This window comes from Misgurnus anguillicaudatus, chromosome 5 (genome assembly GCF_027580225.2).
Source record: "Misgurnus anguillicaudatus chromosome 5, ASM2758022v2, whole genome shotgun sequence".
NCBI classification, from domain to species: domain Eukaryota; kingdom Metazoa; phylum Chordata; class Actinopteri; order Cypriniformes; family Cobitidae; genus Misgurnus; species Misgurnus anguillicaudatus.
This window is the reverse complement of record NC_073341.2, coordinates 8,139,302-8,158,650: the sequence shown is the minus strand read 5'-3', so window position 1 is coordinate 8,158,650 and position 19,349 is coordinate 8,139,302. Positions and strand designations below refer to the sequence as shown.

Here is a 19,349-nt window from a genome sequence, read left to right as displayed (position 1 = left end):
CATAGCAGCGGCCCCATCTGTTGCAAAGCCAATAAGCCAAGTGCACAACATGTCTTCAGAGATGACCCGTGCATAAAGGCTTTGGAGCAGGATGTCACAGATAGCCGATCCAGTGCACGACTGCAGCTCAACAAGTTGAAGGAAGAAGTTGCAGACCTCTAGGGCTGGGTACCGAAGTCGATACTTTTATGGTATCGAATGAAAAACTTCGATACTTTGAGTATCGAAAAATTATTTCTCTTTCGATGCCAAATTTCGTTTCCAAAAGCGGCTGTGTCTGTGAGCCTGTACTTGCATGTCAGGACCTAAAGCGCCAGCGATTGGCTGTCCACCACCACGTGACGGGGAGGCTCTCTGAAAATACTAGCAGTCCACCTCGCAGTCACCCAACATAAGTGTAGAAAGGATGCAATATGAGAAGTCTTTGTGACAGTCTTACCAATAGAGTTAGCGCAAGTATGGCCGTGTTGTCTCCGTGAAAGGCACGTCAACCGAAACGGCGCTTCTCCTAAAGGGCGCTTCTCCTAAAGCAGTAATTCTCAAAGTGTGGTCCGCGGACCACTATTGGTCCGCAAAACCCCCCCAGTGGTCTGCCAAAAGATGACCTAAACTAGGCAAGTGTTTATACAATCATCACTTATTTAAGTAGATTTTTAATGCACTTGCGAAACTGTGATATCAGTTCTTGCCATTCTGTTTTAATAACGTAAAAGTGGATCGGTGGCTAAACCAAAGAGGAGTCAAAAGAAAAGATCAAGCGTCAACTGAAAGCAGATAAAATCCACAGATCTATTAGTTTTGTAGTGTAGTTTTTTTTTCATGTGTAAAATCCCTGTAATTTCAGTGATTTTGGACTTTAAGGGGAACATTTTTTTAGCATTTTATTGTTACCATAGTTACAACCATAGACTTCATATACCCACCACCTCAGTTTTAAACTAAGGGCTCTTTGAAATGACATTAAGTGGGTCCTAGGCTGTTACAGTATGTTTAATTGCAGTTTTTTTTCACATGTGCAGTTTATTGTTCATATTAAGCTGTAACTCATTTCACATTTACTTGTTCAAATGAAATATAATCATTTCTGAACATAGCATTGCATTTGTGTTTAAAAAATTTGTTTTTGACTTGAAACAGTTGCATATTAAACTTAAATTTAGCTTATCCTTCCTATTTTGATGTTTTTTGGGGGCGTGTTAGAGTGGGATTCTGTTAGGTGGTCCTCAGAAAAAAATTGGAAGATAAAGTGGTCCTTGGGCTGAAAAAGTTTGAGAAACACTGTTCTAAAGTGATGAGGGGTTTCAATTTAAAGCACGCGCAGCCTGTGTCTCTGCTTGTTTTACTCGTGCCTGGTTCCGCATGGGAAGGCTTTGCGCGCGCGTCTCCCACAACAGTCTCGACAAGGTGTTTAAACTTGACCCACGCGCGCAGCTTGTGTCTCTCAATGCTTATGAAATACTTGCGCCTGTCTCTCCGCATCGCAAAGCCTTCATGCCCTCGTCTCGCAAAATGGACGATGCGTTTAAACCTTTTTTTTTACAGTCTATGGTTTAAACTTGAAGCACACGCGCAGCCCAAAGCCTGGCTCGTTATTTAAAACACACAAAAATTCCATTTAACTGGTTTGCTAAATTCACTTGAATGAAATGACATTGAACACAATTTTCTACTCATTTTAAAAATCCCAAATGTATTTAATATTTTGATAATTATAAGGTTGAGTATTGTTTACAAAAATCAAACATGCATACAAATCTTCCCAGTAAAACAGTCACCCATTTAAATATTTTAACTTTTTGTCAAAGTTGCAGCTATAATGAACCCACAAATACTGTTAGTCCAAGCTAAATACCATTTTACATTTCATAAAATAAAGCAGTGTAAATTATATTCTTAATTTCTTTCTTTTTGTTTCCTTATTTTCATTAAAAAAAAACTGATAAGCGTGTCTGCTGACGCACTCCTACCCAAAAACCACAACCAGTTTTAATAATAATTTTACCCTGAGTGAGAAGTGTTACCAGAATTTGTTTTAATTAAGGTTAAAAATAAAAGTTTAATGTATATTTGTTCATGTTTCAATGGATTTTAAAACGTGGTATCGAAAAAAGTATCGTTAGGAACCGGCATCGATACTGAGGTATCGAAAATGGCACTGGATCGAAAGATTTAAAACAATACCCAGCCCTTGTAAGTACTCAGTATTTATCCTACCTTTTGGTTTTGGACAGTTATCTTCATTTAATGTGAAACTGTTTGAGTGTTGATTTGAGGCGCAGCAGTGCGCTGCACTTATATTTAGCATATAATTAGATTAACTAATGGTCTGATGAATTGATGAAATGAGTGCAGTTATTCCAAAACGATGTCCAAAAAAACTCTAGTATGTTAATTAAAAAGTTTAATGTCTCCTATATGTTAAATAAAAGGATTAATGGCTTTTCTTGCCGCGCTGCGCCCCATACGTGCCGGTGAATATTTACGATGATGAGCTTGCACCACAACTTGTACCTTAAATTGTGCTCATACAGATAAAAGTAAAACAACATTCCAAACTGTAAATGGTGTACATTTGTGTACACTCACAACAAAGAAGAAAATATTGTGCTGCTTTAAAAAAGCATTTAAAAACATGATGTTCTTTTTGCTGCATCGGTTTTGGAGCATGTCAGAAAATCATATATGTTAGGCTACTTTTTAATTTGCTTTGAATAATCTGATAATTATTCAAGTGAACCCTATTTTGTGTAGGCTTATTAATTTTATTTTTTCTCCAAACAGAAACATAATCATCATGTTCTGTTGATTTAATGCTTGATTTGATATTTTATTTATTTTTAAATGATTGAACAATGCGAATCAAGGAAGGACTTTATTTCTCCATTTAAGACAGCCAGTCTGGCAGGGCGGACATTAGGTAACCTCATTTTGCCAGCTGCAGCTGTGGGTTTTTTCTAAAAGCAAACAAAGAAAAATGTAGCATAAGGTTTAAATGTATTATTAGCATGTAAACAGCGGTCCTGCTAGTTAACATACAGCTACAGCCTAATTCCTGGGAAAAGTTGTGTTTAGGGTTAGGTTGTTCGAGAAGGATAAGGATGAAACTGTGCTCATCCGGCGAGATTTCGTGTGTTGTATCCCTTCTAGGCACAACCGCAGGCGTGGCGGGTAGAATGCATATAACGGAAACACTTGAAGTGATGTTACTGGGCACCACGTTTTGATAAATACACATATAATTAACAGATTAACAATTGTTTTACAAATTATCTTGCAAAGTAATGTTTAAAAATGTATGAAAGCCTAAATTAATATGTATATTTGTTGTGAAATATAACTTATTTTATAAAAATCCTTTCAACCACTGGGCCCCCTGCAAGCCCCACCTATTTTGTTCTATCGGCGCATAGTGTCGGTTTCAGTGAATATATGATCAAAAAAATCTTGCCAACTGCAGATTTAATGTACCATGTTCATTTATTATATTTGTTTGTTATATTTTTTGCAATATGCACCTATGAAGTTGTTTCGCAACCAGCCATTAAACATTATAGGAATAAGACAGTGATGGGAACGCACATATTGCTTTGGTGATAGTGTTGTAGTACAGGTAAAAATTATAAAAATGTTGTCCGGTTTCTAGCACAAAGCGATTGTTTTGTGTCTTAGGACATCAATGTGTTGTCACGAACCACAGGGTTTATTTGGATTTGATTGCATGTTTTTACCTATCAAATTTTGTTACCATCCACTTGCATTATACAACTGACAGACTGAAACAGTTGGAGTTAAAAATCTACATTTGTGTTGTTCTGAAGAAAGAAAGTCACCTACATCTAAATTGATAAAACGATAGTTCATCTTAACATGACTTTTTATGTTTAAGATATTAAAAGATAATGAAAAATAAGATAATATAAAATATAATTTTTAGTTGTATCAATATTCAATATTGGAGTAATTTCAAACCATAGCACCAACCCCCAATGCACACAAAACTAATCACACACTGTTCCAGCCACTATAAATGCTGCTATAAAAACCTACACACTGTTTGCACTATGTAAATATACTGAGAACATATACTACATTAATGTGCCACAGTGTCTCTTTTTTAAAATACTATATATTATTTCTAATTTTTATGTCTAATTTTCTAAAACTTGTTTCTGTGTAATGTTGTTGTTGTACACTGCAGGGTTAAGGGAACGCAGTTTCGATAATTAATATTGAATTAAAATGTCTTGTACATTCAGCAGAATTGACAAAGTTGACTTTGAGTTTGATTTAAAGTAAGATAATTCCCCTTTACAAAAATGCTTAGTTTGTGGTTCATTATTAATAAAAGGACACACACACACACACACACACACACACACACACACACACACACACACACAAAAACAACAACCAAAGACAAACTCACTTATGGCGCTTTTCCATTGCATAGTACCCAACGGTTTGGTTTGGGTCAGCTTACTTGTGTGAGCTTTTCATTGGGTGCAGTAGGCCTACCTAGTACCCGATACTCTTTTTAGTACCGCCTCCAAACCTCCTTAGATACCAAAACGTGATGCGAAAACACTGCAGATCACTGATTGGTCTGAGAGAATTGTCACTACCAGCATCATCGCTATAATTTAAAGATTAGCTTTACCTTAGTTCTAGCTTTCGCTGTCTCGAGCAAACATGTTGTCATCTGTGCTCTGCTATAAGTTCCAACCTCCCTTTTAGCGATAAAAACATCCACAGGTTGAGAATCAGGAACACCATACCAATTTTTTCCAGACTTGCAGTTTGTGGCGGCACATTCGCGACGCGCACATCCGCATATATGCTTAATGCAACTTTAATGAGGCTTAGCGGAGCGCTTTGACTTTGGGTTTGTATAGAAACTCATGTCTAATGTGAGACAGGGGTAGTAATAAATGCGATGTGTAAATATCTTTTTGTGGTGGTCAATTTTAATTTGTGGTGGACTGAGAAATAAATAAATGTATGGGAATGAACAATGACGCTCTCACTTGTATGATGTCACAGCAGTAGGCAGCGCAAATATAACCACACGCCTGTAACGGTTTTAATATTGACAGCAAATTCTGATATCCTTTTGAATTCTTTTGAATAACACACCATTTAGTTTTAGTTTTAGTCTTCTTTTAGTCATCTGAAATCTTTTAGTCTTAGTCTAGTTTTAGTCAACAAAATCTACAGTGGACTTAGTTCACTAAATGTTTCACCAGAATTTCCATTCATTGAAAGTATCCATCAGTCTTTTATGGAATGATATTAAGGTTTGAATTTGCAATACAGACACAGATTTAATGGATGTTATACAAAACATGTATTTTATTCTTAATGTCAAAATCACTAACCGTGGCTTTTTCACTAAAGATAATCTCACGTAAAATAAGCATAAAATAGCGTGTTGCTAAAGAGGGAAGTCAACTGAAATCGACCAAAGCGTGTAACTAAGACTGTAAAAACTAAATATAATGTAAACAACATAACTGTTGTGAAAACAAACGTTTTGCTGCTTTTTAAAATCGCTCTGCTGCTTCTTCATAGATCAACCTACCCTCAAAGATTCGCTCTGATTGGATTTGATGAGTAAATCTGATTGGATCTCTTCTCCATTCATCCCGCCCTAACATTTTCATTTTATTTCTATTCATTGACTAAAGTGTCAGTTATATTTCGTTACAGTCTTTGTCATCATATCTGACTTTTTAGTTTTTATTTAGTTTTTGTCTGTGAAAAAGGTTAATTAACGAATATTTTTCGTCATAGTCTTCGTCAGAGAAATTAACACTGGCCTAAAATCCCTCCCACTCCGAAGTGTTACCAAAAGTGTACTTTTCCCGCAGTAGTTAGTTTGTCTAAAACAAAGCACTCACATACCTCATATGGGTAATATACTATTGCCGCAATAGTTAGCCTGTCTGGAACCGAGCTTACTTGAACCACTATAATGTCTGACACTTGCATGACATGCGAACGGCCCCTACGCTAATAGAATTCTGTTTTTCTCTCCCTGTCTCGTCCTCGACCACGAGGACAATGAGACAAACAGACCCAGTTCCTGTTGCTGTGAAGATCATTGCACCAATGATCCACTGGCTGTCCTTCAACGTGATGACCAGCCGATGCCCGACCAACGACCACCGGCTAAACCAGTTTAATTCGCTTACCCGCCTCCTATCCCTACCGTATCTATATCTATCTATCTATCTATATATATCTATATATCTATATATCTATATATCTATATCTATATCTATATCTATATCTATATCTATATATATATATAAATTCCTCCCAAGGGTTTTTGTCCTTCTAGGAGTTTTTCCCCATTGGGTTTTTTCCTAGGGGGGTTTTTCGTCCCAGGGAGAGTCAGCCAACTTTGGCTTAACTTAGCACTTTACTGTATACGTTACATTATTAATATGCCCGCTTGTACGGTTTAACCGCTATCTCTATTTCTTATATTATCTATTGATTTTCTGTGTTCTCCTCTACATCTTCTCATGTAAAGCTGCTTTGCAACAATTAACACTTGTGAAAACCAAACCGTGGGGTACTATGTGACGGAAAAACGCCATTAAATTAAACAAAGAATTATGTTACCCTAGCAAGCAAAACCAGAGACACTATAGACCCAATATAGTCACACAAAGGCACAGTTTTCTCATTTCTGATAATTTCTTTTGAAGTTGAAAAACAAACTATCAAAACGTACACAGACCCAGATGTGTGGTTGCATTTCAACAGTTGCTGGTCTTGTAGGTAATTGAATCGTTCTGACTCAAAGTTTTTGAATGTGTTACGCTTGGCATTAGATTGGCCTCATCTGACAGTACTTAAATTCCTCTGTTCTTGAAACTGTTGTTTCACCTCTCTGTGAGTAAATGTGTCTCAACGGTGTCCATTCCCTTTTTACGTTTAAATTCAAAGTTCCTTTAGCTCAGTTGGTAGAGCATTGTGTTAGCATTGTGTTACCTGTTAACCATTTGTGGACAAGGACTCAATCCCTCTCTGCGGTTGTATCTCTCGGCACATGATGACTCCCTCGGACTTGGGTGCTTCATACAGACGTCGATTCACGTGGCCAACTGTGTGCAGACCTGTATGAAAGGCCAAAATCCAAGATGGCCAAAATCCACTTGAAATGTTTCACCAACCAGAGTACAGCAGCACTCCAGAACCAACAGCTGAGCCCATGCAGGTATCCCTATCCTCTCATCCCTTTAACACTTGAGCAGCTTTTCTGATCCCGGATATTCACCAAACTGGACATCAGAAGTGGCTATAACCTCATTCAGATATGTGTGAGGGACGAATGGAAGATTTCATTTATCACTCCCCCTGATGGACTCATCAATGCCCCCTCCGCATTCTAATGGTATATGCATGAGGTCTTCCAGTAGTACCTCCAGTGCTTTGTGCAGATATGCACTGATCACATCTTTGGGTACTCCCAGAATGAAGAGGAAGATTGGCTGCATGTCTCTAGGGTCCTCCTATGGCTCCGCAAACATCAACTATATCTCAAAGCTGAAAAATGCACTTTCCATCAACCTCCATCCAGTTCCCTGGTTAGTGTTAATGGCAACCAGATGAATGAGAATGTGGAAGTCATATATTCCTGGCACATTCCCACAACTATCAAAGAACTCCAGAGATTCCTAAGTTTTGCAAATTTCTTACCCCAATTCATTAAAAATTACAGAATGTTTATTTCACCCCTCACCAACCTTTTTAAGAATAAGCCCAAATCTCTGTCCTGGACACTTGCAGCTGCTGCTGCTGCTATGAAGAATCTCCAAACAGTTTTTATGACAGCACCACTTCTGGTACACCCTGATCCCCAGAAACCCTTTGTTGTTGAAGTGTCCACTTCTAAATCCGGAGTTTATGCTGTCTTATCTCAGCAGTAGGCAAATCTGTCCAAACTCCATCCATGCGCCGCCTTTCCCTAGAAGCTTTCCCCGATAGAGCAAAACTATGATATTGGCAACCTGAAGCTCCTTGACATCAAGCTTGCCCTAGAAAATAGAGACACTGGTTGGAAGGGCCCATTACCACTTTGCAGTATTTACTGATCATTACAACTTGGAATACCTCCATGAACCAGAAAGACTGAATCCCAGCCCAGCTTTACCTAATTTGATTTTACCATCTCTTATTGTCCATGGACCAAAAACATCCCTCTTACATCTCAACTCATCTGAGAAACCTCCAGATCAACCTTATACTGATTTTGACACCAATGCCATACACAGGGCACTAGGTGTGAGTGACCCCTCATTCCTTTACTCGGGGCACCAGCTAAATAATTTCACTTTAACAATAAGAATGATCTAAAAAAGATAATTTAACAAATAAGAAAATATGTAAATTGGAGGGAGCTTGACATCTAATTTATCTGAAGGATTTTGTGAGATTCTGGCAAAATTGTAGAGCCTCTGATTACCAACACAAGAAAGACACAGTTTTAATAAAATGGGGTTTATTTGACTAAATGTGCAAGATGAATAACTACTATGTAATGCAAATAAATAATATAGAAATGAATATAAATGAAAAAAAAATTTGAAAAAGAAAACCTTAATATTGGAAATTAAATGAATAAACACAAGCAATAATGAATAGAGCGGGCAAATGCAATGCTGTTGGATGTGGTGGTCAAAGAATATTATTAGGTGGTAGGCTTCTTTAAGGGAAACACCTATAATTTCTGCAGGGTGGCAATGTTCAACATCTATGCTACAATCAACCAGTGCCAAGGTCTCTGAAAGTAGTTTGGTAAAAACTAATTATATTTGTTCCACAAGGTTGTGTGATCAGTCTGGCTTTGGGGACGTCCTTTGCTGGTTGTTGTTACAAGCAGTGGGAACAGTGCAGGCGGCTTGTGTAAATGTATTGCCTTTTTGCTTTTGGCCTTAAGATAAAAACAAATGGAGTTTTGGTGATAGGGCAAATACAGTGGACCAATGAAAATGTTCTCTACTTGCTGTTATGGTCCAAGAGTTTCCCTGCATGACCAAAAGAAGTCGTCTGGGAGATAGACGTTTGATAGGGCAAGACCTGTGGACCAATGAAAAGTTCTCTCACTGAAATTATCTTAATGTTGCCCTCCATGACCCAAAGACTGATGGCTGGCCAGTGTCCTGGCATCCTTATCTGCTAGTCCTGTGTATGTGTTTTTGTAAGCCCATCACTGACTGGGTTTCACTCATTGACCACACTTTTGCTCTCCTTTCCCTTTTTATTTGGAAATTCAATGCAGTGTTCATTCAGTCAACCAATTAGGTGAAAAACCTTTAAATACAGACACAAATATTATTATTATTTTTTAAAAACAAACAGACAAATACCATTTCATACAAACATGATTTAACAGTGATCAAATGCTTAATTTTAAATTACCATAAAGCAGACCATTTAAATAACAGCAGATATTTGGCCACTTACACAGTAAATACATCTAAATTCTAAAGATTTAATACTTTAAACATTTGTCTTTTATACAAAACAATTTACTTTAGAAATCTTAATCCCTCAACCAAACAAATAATGTCCAAATGCACTTTAAGAATGACCCATAGAATAAAGATATAAAAGCTCACCGGCTACATCTTCATTGTTTGTAGTAGCTTAATTCTGCACAAAGGATCTTTAAATCCAAGAAATGGCAGGCTTGCAGTGCTTTGTTCTCAGTTAGTTCTGCTTTGTTTCTTGTTATCACTCAAAACTGCTACTCCAAAGCTACCTCTGCGTCTACCCTGCTAATTAGTGAATCAACTTCACCTGGTGCATGCTGGCTGGTGCATTCGAACTGGTGCAATCTAACTAGTGCAATCTGGCTGAGAGGGGGCGCCAGTAGCTTGCCAGAACACTGACCCATCAGAATTAAGCAACTTTTCTCTACCATGACAGTGAAGGGGGACCCCGCTATAAACTACACTTCTGGGGAGTCCTTTGTTCTTGTGACCTCTGGAGTGTCCTTAGGCCTGTTGTTCACTACAGCTTGAACCTATCCCTCCACACAGTCTGATAGTTAGTCCAATCCAGTCATCCCTGGATGAAGTCGTCATGACTGCCAGTATCTTCGATCCAGCTCCACCGGTTTGCCCCCTGGATCACACCTGTTTTCCACGCACCAGAAGGATTGTTAATTCATGCAATATGCACACTTTCCTAGGCACTGGTCATCCCGGGGCCAATCAAACCCTCTCACTGCTCAAAGTTTGCTTTTGGTGACCTGGTATGGTGGACGACATCAGAAGGGTACAGTACATTGAGAGGGTGTCCTTCCCTGGCATCCCTGGTCACACCTAGGATTTGACTGTTACAGACCTGCCAGCATGAGATAAACTCACATTTATTTTAGTAGTTGTGGACAGATTCTCCAAAGCCTGCCATCTGGTTCGATTTAAAGGTTTCCCCAGAGCAATGGAAATAGCAGAACTCCTGTTCAACCATGTATTCAGAAACGTTGGCATACCCGAAGATAATGTGTATGACAGTGGACCACAGTTTATTCCACAAGTATGAAAATGTTCTTGCTCCTTGGTGGAACTATAAGTCTGTCTGTCTGGGTACCACCCTCAAATCAACGCCCATACTGAAAGGTAGATCCAGGAGATATGAATATATATCTTTACCTTCTGACATACTCACTTTGTCAACCTTCTACTAACCTTACCCCATCTCAATGCATGCTCAGCTACAGGCCTTCAATGTTCCCCTTGTCTGTAGAATCATTGAAAGTTCACCCAGTTATCTCCAGCTAGCTATAAGGCATTATCAATTTTTATGCCAATGCCCGGAGGAATCCCACATAGGACCCGGACCAGAAGTCTGGCTTTGCACTCGGGACATCCACCTACGTCATCTCTCAGATACATTGGCCCCTTCCCCAAGTATCTGATAAAAATTTACCAGTCTAACACAGTAAATCTAATCATCATACAGTAAAAATCACTTCAAGCATAAAAAACACTGCATTTAGTTTTGTTGTAAAAACAGTGCAATCTTTATTATAAAAGCAGACTTTCTTCAGTCCACAAAAACACTACACACTATTACAACCTACAATGAAATCATTATGTAGTATTTGCAACGTACGTTAATATTCTCTTAATATTTGTTTTTAAATAACAATGTTCTGCGCTTCCGCACGTCAAAATAAACACATTGATTAAAAGAAAGTTAATTATTGGAAGGAAACCAGCGCATTAAATTTGGGGTGGCCAGTCAACTGTCAGGGGGTCCAGTGCTACCTCGGATACCGCTCTGGCTCCTTTATGCAAAAATGTCACACAAGTATTACAGGTAATGTTTAGAAATCTAAAATTAATTTTCCTACTCGCAAAATAAGACAAAGGATAATAAAGTGGCTGTTTTTTAGTGATGCCATTTTTCAATCTTTAGTAGGTAAATGAAAGCAATATATTTTCTTTAACGGAATTCCCTTTTCAAGGAATACAGAGAACGGCCGGTTTAGACTGCAGCCCTTTACTTCCCAGACGTCAATATTCTGAGTTTTTAACTAACATCTGCGCACATGAATACGCCAGTCGACAGCTGCTGTCAAATCATAACACACTAAACCAGCCACACAATCAGAACTTATGTATTTCTGAAGGAGGGACTTCACAGAACAAGGAATATATTAGCCCATTTTTATGACTGTGAAAACGGGTATAGAGAAAAGTGAATTGTGTGAAAAATACTGCTTTGTGTTTGTTTTGCAATAACGTGTTCATGTTTCGGGTGTAAACAATCAAAGCTTCGAAACACAGAAAAAACGAGACTTTTAAAGTTTGTTCTGTTGCTAAATAATCTAACTTATCTTAAGTCAACTGTCTTAAGACAACATTTATCCTCAATCATATTTCAACCCCTTACCCCTACACTTTTCCCTACCCCTTCACTTACCATGTTATCGTGAAGCGCTAGGGAAGTCTCAATTCTCTTTTAGTTGGAGGGATAATGGAAGAGCCAGACAGCCTTTAAACAAAAATGTTTTTTAACCCTTTCCCTTTCCACTCTGTTTCAATGGGCAAGGGAAGGGGTGAGTGGTAGGCATAGGGGTATATGTATATGGGTATATGTATATGCGTATATGTACAGGACTGCACGCTTGCCTCCAGCATTTTTCTGGCCTCAGACTGAGCTGTTGAAAATCTGTTGTGAACAAACAGCAAGCATGTGCTTGAAATCTTAACTTCATTTATCAGATATATTATTGAATGTGTTCTTGGCCATCGCTGTGGATAACCTGGCAGATGCAGAGAGTCTTAACTCAGCCCAGAAAGAGCAAGAGAAAAAGAGGAGAAAGAGTATGATGATGAGAGATGCCGACGAGGGAAATGCAAAGGTTAGTGCTGATATCTTCAATTACTTTGGAGACGACTACTCTGTAAATCTTTACTGTGATAAGTGGCCTGTTAGAAATTTGTGTATGATGACACTAAACTATATACAGTGGTGTGAAAAAGTTATTCCTGTTCCTGATTTTTTGCATGTTTGTCACACTCATGAAACAAATGTAAATATAATCAAAGATAAAACAAGTAAACACAAATGCAGAAATCACCCCAAGACACCAAACACCAAAAAACACCAAAATTACTCCAAAAGAGCATTGACGACTCATCCAAGAAGTCACAAAAGACCCCACAAAACAACCAAAGAACTGCAGGCCTCACTTGTCTCAGTTAAGGTCAGTGTTAATGACTCCACCATAATAGAGACTGGACAGAAATCGCTTGCTTTGCTCAGTTCCAAGATGAAAACTGCTACTGAGCAAAAAGAACATAAAGGCTCGTCTCCGTTTTGCCAGAAAAAATCTTGATGATCTGACAAGCCAAGTTTAACTTTTTAAAAAAAGAACATCTTACCAACAGTAAAATATGGTGGTGGTGAGGTCTGGCAAAGATACATCAAAGGGCCTTTTTACAGCTGGTCACTTCATGTGTTTTCTCTGATCAGACAGCTATCTGATTTGTTAAAACCGTTCATTTACATTTGGCCACATAAATGTGTCTTGGCAAAATGGATTTGAATCCGATCTTCTACTCCCGCGCAAAATGCAAATACACTGTTGATTACTCCGCCTTAAAAAACTTAAGACGACATTTATGCAACAAAAGGCAGCACTTACAGTTTGTTTACTGTATGTTGGGCAGGGGACGCGCGTCTCCTTGCTCGGCATGAGCTGAAGCACGCAGAACAGAGTAGCAGGAGAGTGATGGCGCGAAGATTTAACGCACAGATCCATGACAGGAAAAGCGTTCACAAAACTCTTTCAAAGTTTTATTTCTTTGTTTAATATCATTTGAGTTTGTCATCGGACTCTTTTATTGGTTCTAGAAAGCTTTTTACCCGCTGCCGTCGCCCCATAAAGCAATAAGCATGTCATGTTTGTTTGTTTGCCTCTATGCCAGCTAAGGGTGACGTGTTTGCGTTTGGGAGGAGTTATCCTCTGATGGATGTGGTTTCAGCAACCAGATGCATTTACACTCCAGTTTCGTTTGAAATGCATCCTAGACCACCTCCTGAAGTGGTTTGAACGATCAGATTTAAATTAGTCTCGAAAATGTTTCGGAGGGCATTTACACCTAGTCTTTTTACGATCGGATAGCAATCCGATCCAAAAAACCGCATGAAGTGACCAGGTGTGAAAAGTTTAGTTTTAAGTGTATCCACATGAATTACAAAATACAGCAGCCACAACATGTATACACAAAATAAATTAGTGTTTTTGTACTAAATACTTTCACAAGGGAGCATGATATTTCTTCGCAAACCGCAAATGGATTTCTTCCATCAGTTGGACTATTTGACTTATTGCTTCACTATTACATTGACTGTGATTGAGTCATGCAAAAATCTGACAACTCTGTTTTCGAAGTCTCTCTCTCTCTCAGTGTTTGTGTGGGTGTGTTTATAGTGTTTCTGGCTGTTGCAGGTGTCTGTAGATTCGGACGCTGATGAAGATCAGGCAGAGGAGATGACAGTCGCTACAGGTAAACCCACTGAACATTCAGCCAATCACATCAACTTCAGTAATACCGGTTCACACTGCTCCAATTGCTTGTGTGTGTTTGTAGGTGAGGATGAGAAGGATAAGCCTAGCTTTCCGTCAGGCCGACGGCACCAGAAACTGCCAGATATGAGTCTCAGAGAAAAGAGGCCTCCCATTCCAGAGGGCAGTGCCTTCTTCATCTTCAGCAGCTCCAACCCGTATGTATCATCTGCACAGTTTGTCTAAAAATATATCTTGTGTCATCGTTGTCAAACTTAAAATTACCAGAATAAGGCCATATCTTTGGGATTGCATTCTGGTGACTGAATAAGACACAATACAATACCACACAGAGAATAAAGAAACCATATATTGTCATAGTTATGTATGTATGGTTTGCATGTGTTGTAACATTTCAAAAATCAAGGTCTTTAGACATCAGGTGCCCAGGTCAGAAAAATGTATGAGAAAGGGAATGAGAAAGGAAACGAGATACTGCGTCATAAAAATAACACAATGGGAACACGCCAGCACATGTGCTCACAATTTTTGTACAGCTATACAGAGCCCTTATAGAGATGCGGAGTGATGACACCACAAATGATGCGGAAGGTTATAAAAGGGAAGAATAAACAGCATGTTAGCTTCTTAACATGAAGCAAGCGCTACAGGCACATGGAGTTATGGCAAAGATACACAGCATTTCGTTCCCTTTCTCATCGAACCCAGGTTATATATGTAACACATACGTTTCCTTTTGAGGGAACTTCAATGCTGTGTCATGAAATAATTATATATGGGAATGACAATGCCCACTATGCCATATTGTAAGGTGTCTGTCCTATGGTGAATCTAAACCATGCACCAATTCAGGACATAAAAACCTAGGAACCAGGTAAAGATGGGAGGTCTAAACTGTGAAACATCATAAACGTGGTGGGAAGACAACTCTGCCGCATCACACACATCTTGCATAGATGCCCCCAACAAGAGGGCCTGAGATAAAGTCATACTCCTGATTGAACGTGCCCTAACTAGCAGAGGTGAAGGCATACCGCACACCTCCATAAGCTATCGAAATTTACTAATGGATTGTTTAGAGGCTTGATGTCAGAACTGATCTGATTTCTCCACGATGAACTATAAAATATTATTGCAAAGCCCTAACTAGACATAATAGGTAAAGTCTTTTAAGGTCCGCCGACTTGAGAGGAGAATGAAAGGCCTGTAGAACTAAGGTCTTACCTGGACCGGTAGAAAACTTAGGAACATAACCCAGTCTCGTTTGAAGAATGGCTTTAAAGTGCACCTATTGTCCGATTCACGTTTTTTAATTTCCTTTGGTGTTGTAGGTGTATATTAGTATGTTAACGATATGCAAATGGTACATACCCCAAAGTAAACGATGTCAAAAGTTAACGTCTCCAATGTAAATCTCTTTTCTTGGACTACAACAAACACACGGATTATAGGTTTATCACAACAGTTTACTTTCTGGAATTGGTGATATAGACAAGACCAACATTATCATAATTTTTCTGGTTTCGGACTTGTAAGTTGTTCGGACTCCGGCTTACAGCCTGTACGTTAACTCCTGTTAGCAACCAAATCTTTCAAACATGGTAAGGAGCGCCACGTTTCCTGCTGATGTCAGAGGTATTCAGGCCAATTACAATGTACAGGGATGCACATCCAGGGCACGAAGCTCCCATTCCACCACATCCCAAAGATGCTCTATTAGGGTTGAGATCTGGTGACTGTGGGGGCCATTTTAGTACAGTGAACTCATTGTCATGTTCAAGAAACCAATCTGAAATGATTCGAGCTTTGTGACATGGTGCATTATCCTGCTGGAAGTAGCCATCAGAGGAGATGTGTACATGGTGGTTATAAAGGGATGGACATGGTCAGAAACAATGCTCAGGTAGGCTGTGGCATTTAAACGATGCCCAATTAGCACTAAGGGGCCTAAAGTGTGCCAAGAAAACACCATTACACCACCACCAACACCAGCCTGCACAGTGGTAACAAGGCATGATGGGTCCATGTTCTCATTCTGTTTACGCCGAATTCTGACTCTACCATCTGAATGTGTCAACAGAAATCAAGACTTCAACTGTCCAATTTTGATGAGCTTGTGCAAATTGTAGCCTCTTTTTCCTATTTGTGGAGATGAGTGGTACCCGGTGGGGTCTTCTGCTGTTGTAGCCCATCCGCCTCATGGTTGTGCGTGTTGTGACAGTTGTAATTACCATCGCACCACCACAGTGGTGGACTGCATCCCGCAGTGTGGAAGTACGCCCTGTGGTGGTGTGCACGTCACAAATTATGTCAAATATAAAGTGCAATCTTGTCCAGTGAGATGTCTTCAGGTTCGTGTTAACGCAAACAGCCAGCAGACGCAGAGTTAATGCGCTATTTGCAAGGGTAGGCAACTGACATCAGTGATGACCCGCTGGCTTGGGGGCAGAACAATGAAGCAAGATATTGGGCATTTCTCAATCCAAAGGCTGTAGCCTCCGGAGGTCGCATTTGCAATTCTTATTTCATAACATTAACAATTATAAAGTTTACTATTATTCTTTGTTATTCATACATTTTTGTAATATGTTTATGGCTTGCAAATGTATGAAAATAATAAACCAGGCGTGATGACATATACAGCCTGCATATGCGACCCTTGGAGGCCGCAGCCTTCGGATTGAGAAACAGCCCTTCTTTCTTGGTCACTCAAAGTTGTGAAAAAGTATCAATCTGCACTACCAGTACACCATCAGAATATTTGAACAGAATTTGTGCGTTACCATCGCAGTGGTAAAAATTGCCACCTTCACAGCCCTAACCTGAATAAAGAAATGATAAACTACATTTCTGTTTGGGAAGATGGCAAACTCTGACGATGAGGATGTGAATTAGGCTTTATTTCTCATTATACATGTCAGTGTTTGTTATACATTGAGTGCTTGTTGTTTTCTCTAAAAATATATGGGGGGAAGGAGATGCCTGGGCATTTCTTACAATAACAATGACTACATCCACCTCCTTAGAACTGGATGAAGGATATCGTCTCTCTACGGACGGTAGAATTCGTAGCACGGGCTTCCGAAGACAAAGAAGCAACATTAAACTGTGAGCCTCAAGACTGCAAACCCTGTGCGGTCTCTTTGCAGATCTATAAATATACAGTACAGCCAGTTGAAGTGGAGCAACAAAACAACAACAGCCTCCGCAGCAGTCACAGTGTTAATAGCAGAGCTGACTGACGTGCCCACTCCCAAACAAAGCTAATGCGTACCTATGCCCGTAAGAAGCAAATATATTTGTAAGACAGACAAACAATATTTGGACAAACAAATCACGAAAAACCTTTGTTAAAATGGCAGAAGCTTGCTGCTGCTGCTTTCTGTTTATTGGCCGTTCACTCCTAAGGAGTATTACCGCCACCTACTGTACTACATATTAGGGATGCTCCGATCAATGCCGATCTCCACTAATAATACGTGGCCGATCACTATTCTGAATCGGACAGCCGATCTTATTAAAGCTATTTCATGTACTACGGCTTTTGATCAGTAAGTCCTTATCGATCTAAAATCACTGTTAGTTTGAGTCGTTTATAACATGCATTTGAAAAAGCAACACTCGTCAAACATAATTATTATACATATTCTTTATTATCATGAAAATACCTGAAAAGGTTTGAAGAACAGAAATATATATAATGTAAATATATTCTTCAGCCATTTCATGGAGCTGCGTGTCATCACAGCTGCGTGTGTATTGTTCTTTGTCTACAGCGCATTTTGAGTTTCTGCACAAGAGCGCCCCCTGGCTTTTGGATGTAATTCATTGAGAAACATAGCAAGCATTATCGGCCGATCGACCGGAGCATCCCTACTACATATCTTGCGCATATAAGTAGTTATTTCACTACAATGAGACTATGTTTACAACATTTCATATCACGACATTGTGAATTATTTACTAGGTCATAGTCAGACTATCGCTTACCTCTTCAGTTAGATAAACTTCATCCACAGGCTTCCTAAAAGGAGCTGGCAATGACTGCTAGTTATATCTATGTTGTCGGCAAATGCACGCCGAGCCAGCTGAAAAATTTAACTTTTGCCGGGGGAACAGAAAAACATCTTTCAGATCAACAAATGCCTTGATTGGGTTTCTCTGTTTCTCTTTTAAAATCAATGCGCTGTCAATATCTTCTAGAACAGACTCAACGGCAGAATATTCACATCTCAATTCTCCTCTTTGTTGTAAACGCATTTAACACAAACACTTTCTGGTGAGGTTGTTGATTGAGTTACTGCCCGCCCTGACAATTTGATTGCCCGCCCTGACAATTTGATTGGTTCGACCTGCTTTCACCTGAGCATTATAGCGCTGCAATGGAGCGACCACAGACCGAATTTCCCGACCTCAAATGTCGTGGACGGGGCTAAATTCTGCTGGCACCCAGGCTACTATAATACCACCTACCTGTACTGTTACTTTCCCATCTTTGTTGCCATATTCTTATTATTCTCTATTAATTATTGATCTAACGTAATTTCTTCCTAAAGGTATCTTAATATCTCTCAAGTCTTTTTTTAACGTTTCTTTTGCTAATTTATCCGCTGTTAATTTTCTTACTATTCCAATATGTGCGCCACCCGACAAAATTATACAATTATACCCTCTTTGTTCAGCCTATATAATAATTTATACAGTTCTACTAGCATGTCTTTTCTGTCGACAATATAATTTTAAGTGCTGATGCAGAATCTGACCAAATTACAGTCAGCATCCTATTTGGCTTAGTCTGCTCTACCCACTGCAATCCTACTATAATTGCAGTTAGTTCTGTTGAATATATACAAACAGTTTGTCACTTAACCTTAAACTTATTTTCATTTCAAATTCTGGAATATATACTTCTACTCTCACTTTTTTAGACTGGGTCTTTAGATCCATCCATATAGATCTGTATACAAGAATAAAAATTTTGTCTGATTTGTCAGGTTTTCAAACCTGTCCTGGAGGACCACTAGTACTGCACAATTTGCATGTCTCCCTCATTAGACACACCTGGTTTAAATCTTCAGCTCATTAGTAAAGACTGCAAGACCTGAACTGGGTGTGTAAGGTAACTGAATGAGGTGTGTCACAAAAGGGAAACATGCAAAATGTGCAGTACTAGTGGTCTTCCAGGACAGGTTTGAAAACCCCTGTTATAGAACCATTGATTTCTATACGTATGTCTTTCTTCTGCTTTTTCCTGATCCTCCAGCTGTCTTATTTCAAAATTAAATGGGGCATT

General features: G+C 39.1%; 1 protein-coding gene across 1 annotated transcript in view; it reads left to right on the top strand.

The window, feature by feature from the left end:
• Positions 1-19,349, top strand: part of cacna1db (calcium channel, voltage-dependent, L type, alpha 1D subunit, b) — a 193,086-nt gene that overhangs the window by 63,829 nt on the left and 109,908 nt on the right. The window contains exons 16-18 of the mRNA XM_055167221.2: positions 12,246-12,385; positions 13,979-14,036; positions 14,121-14,253. Coding sequence (XP_055023196.2) covers positions 12,246-12,385; positions 13,979-14,036; positions 14,121-14,253 — 331 coding nt within the window. The remainder of the gene's footprint in view (positions 1-12,245; positions 12,386-13,978; positions 14,037-14,120; positions 14,254-19,349) is intronic.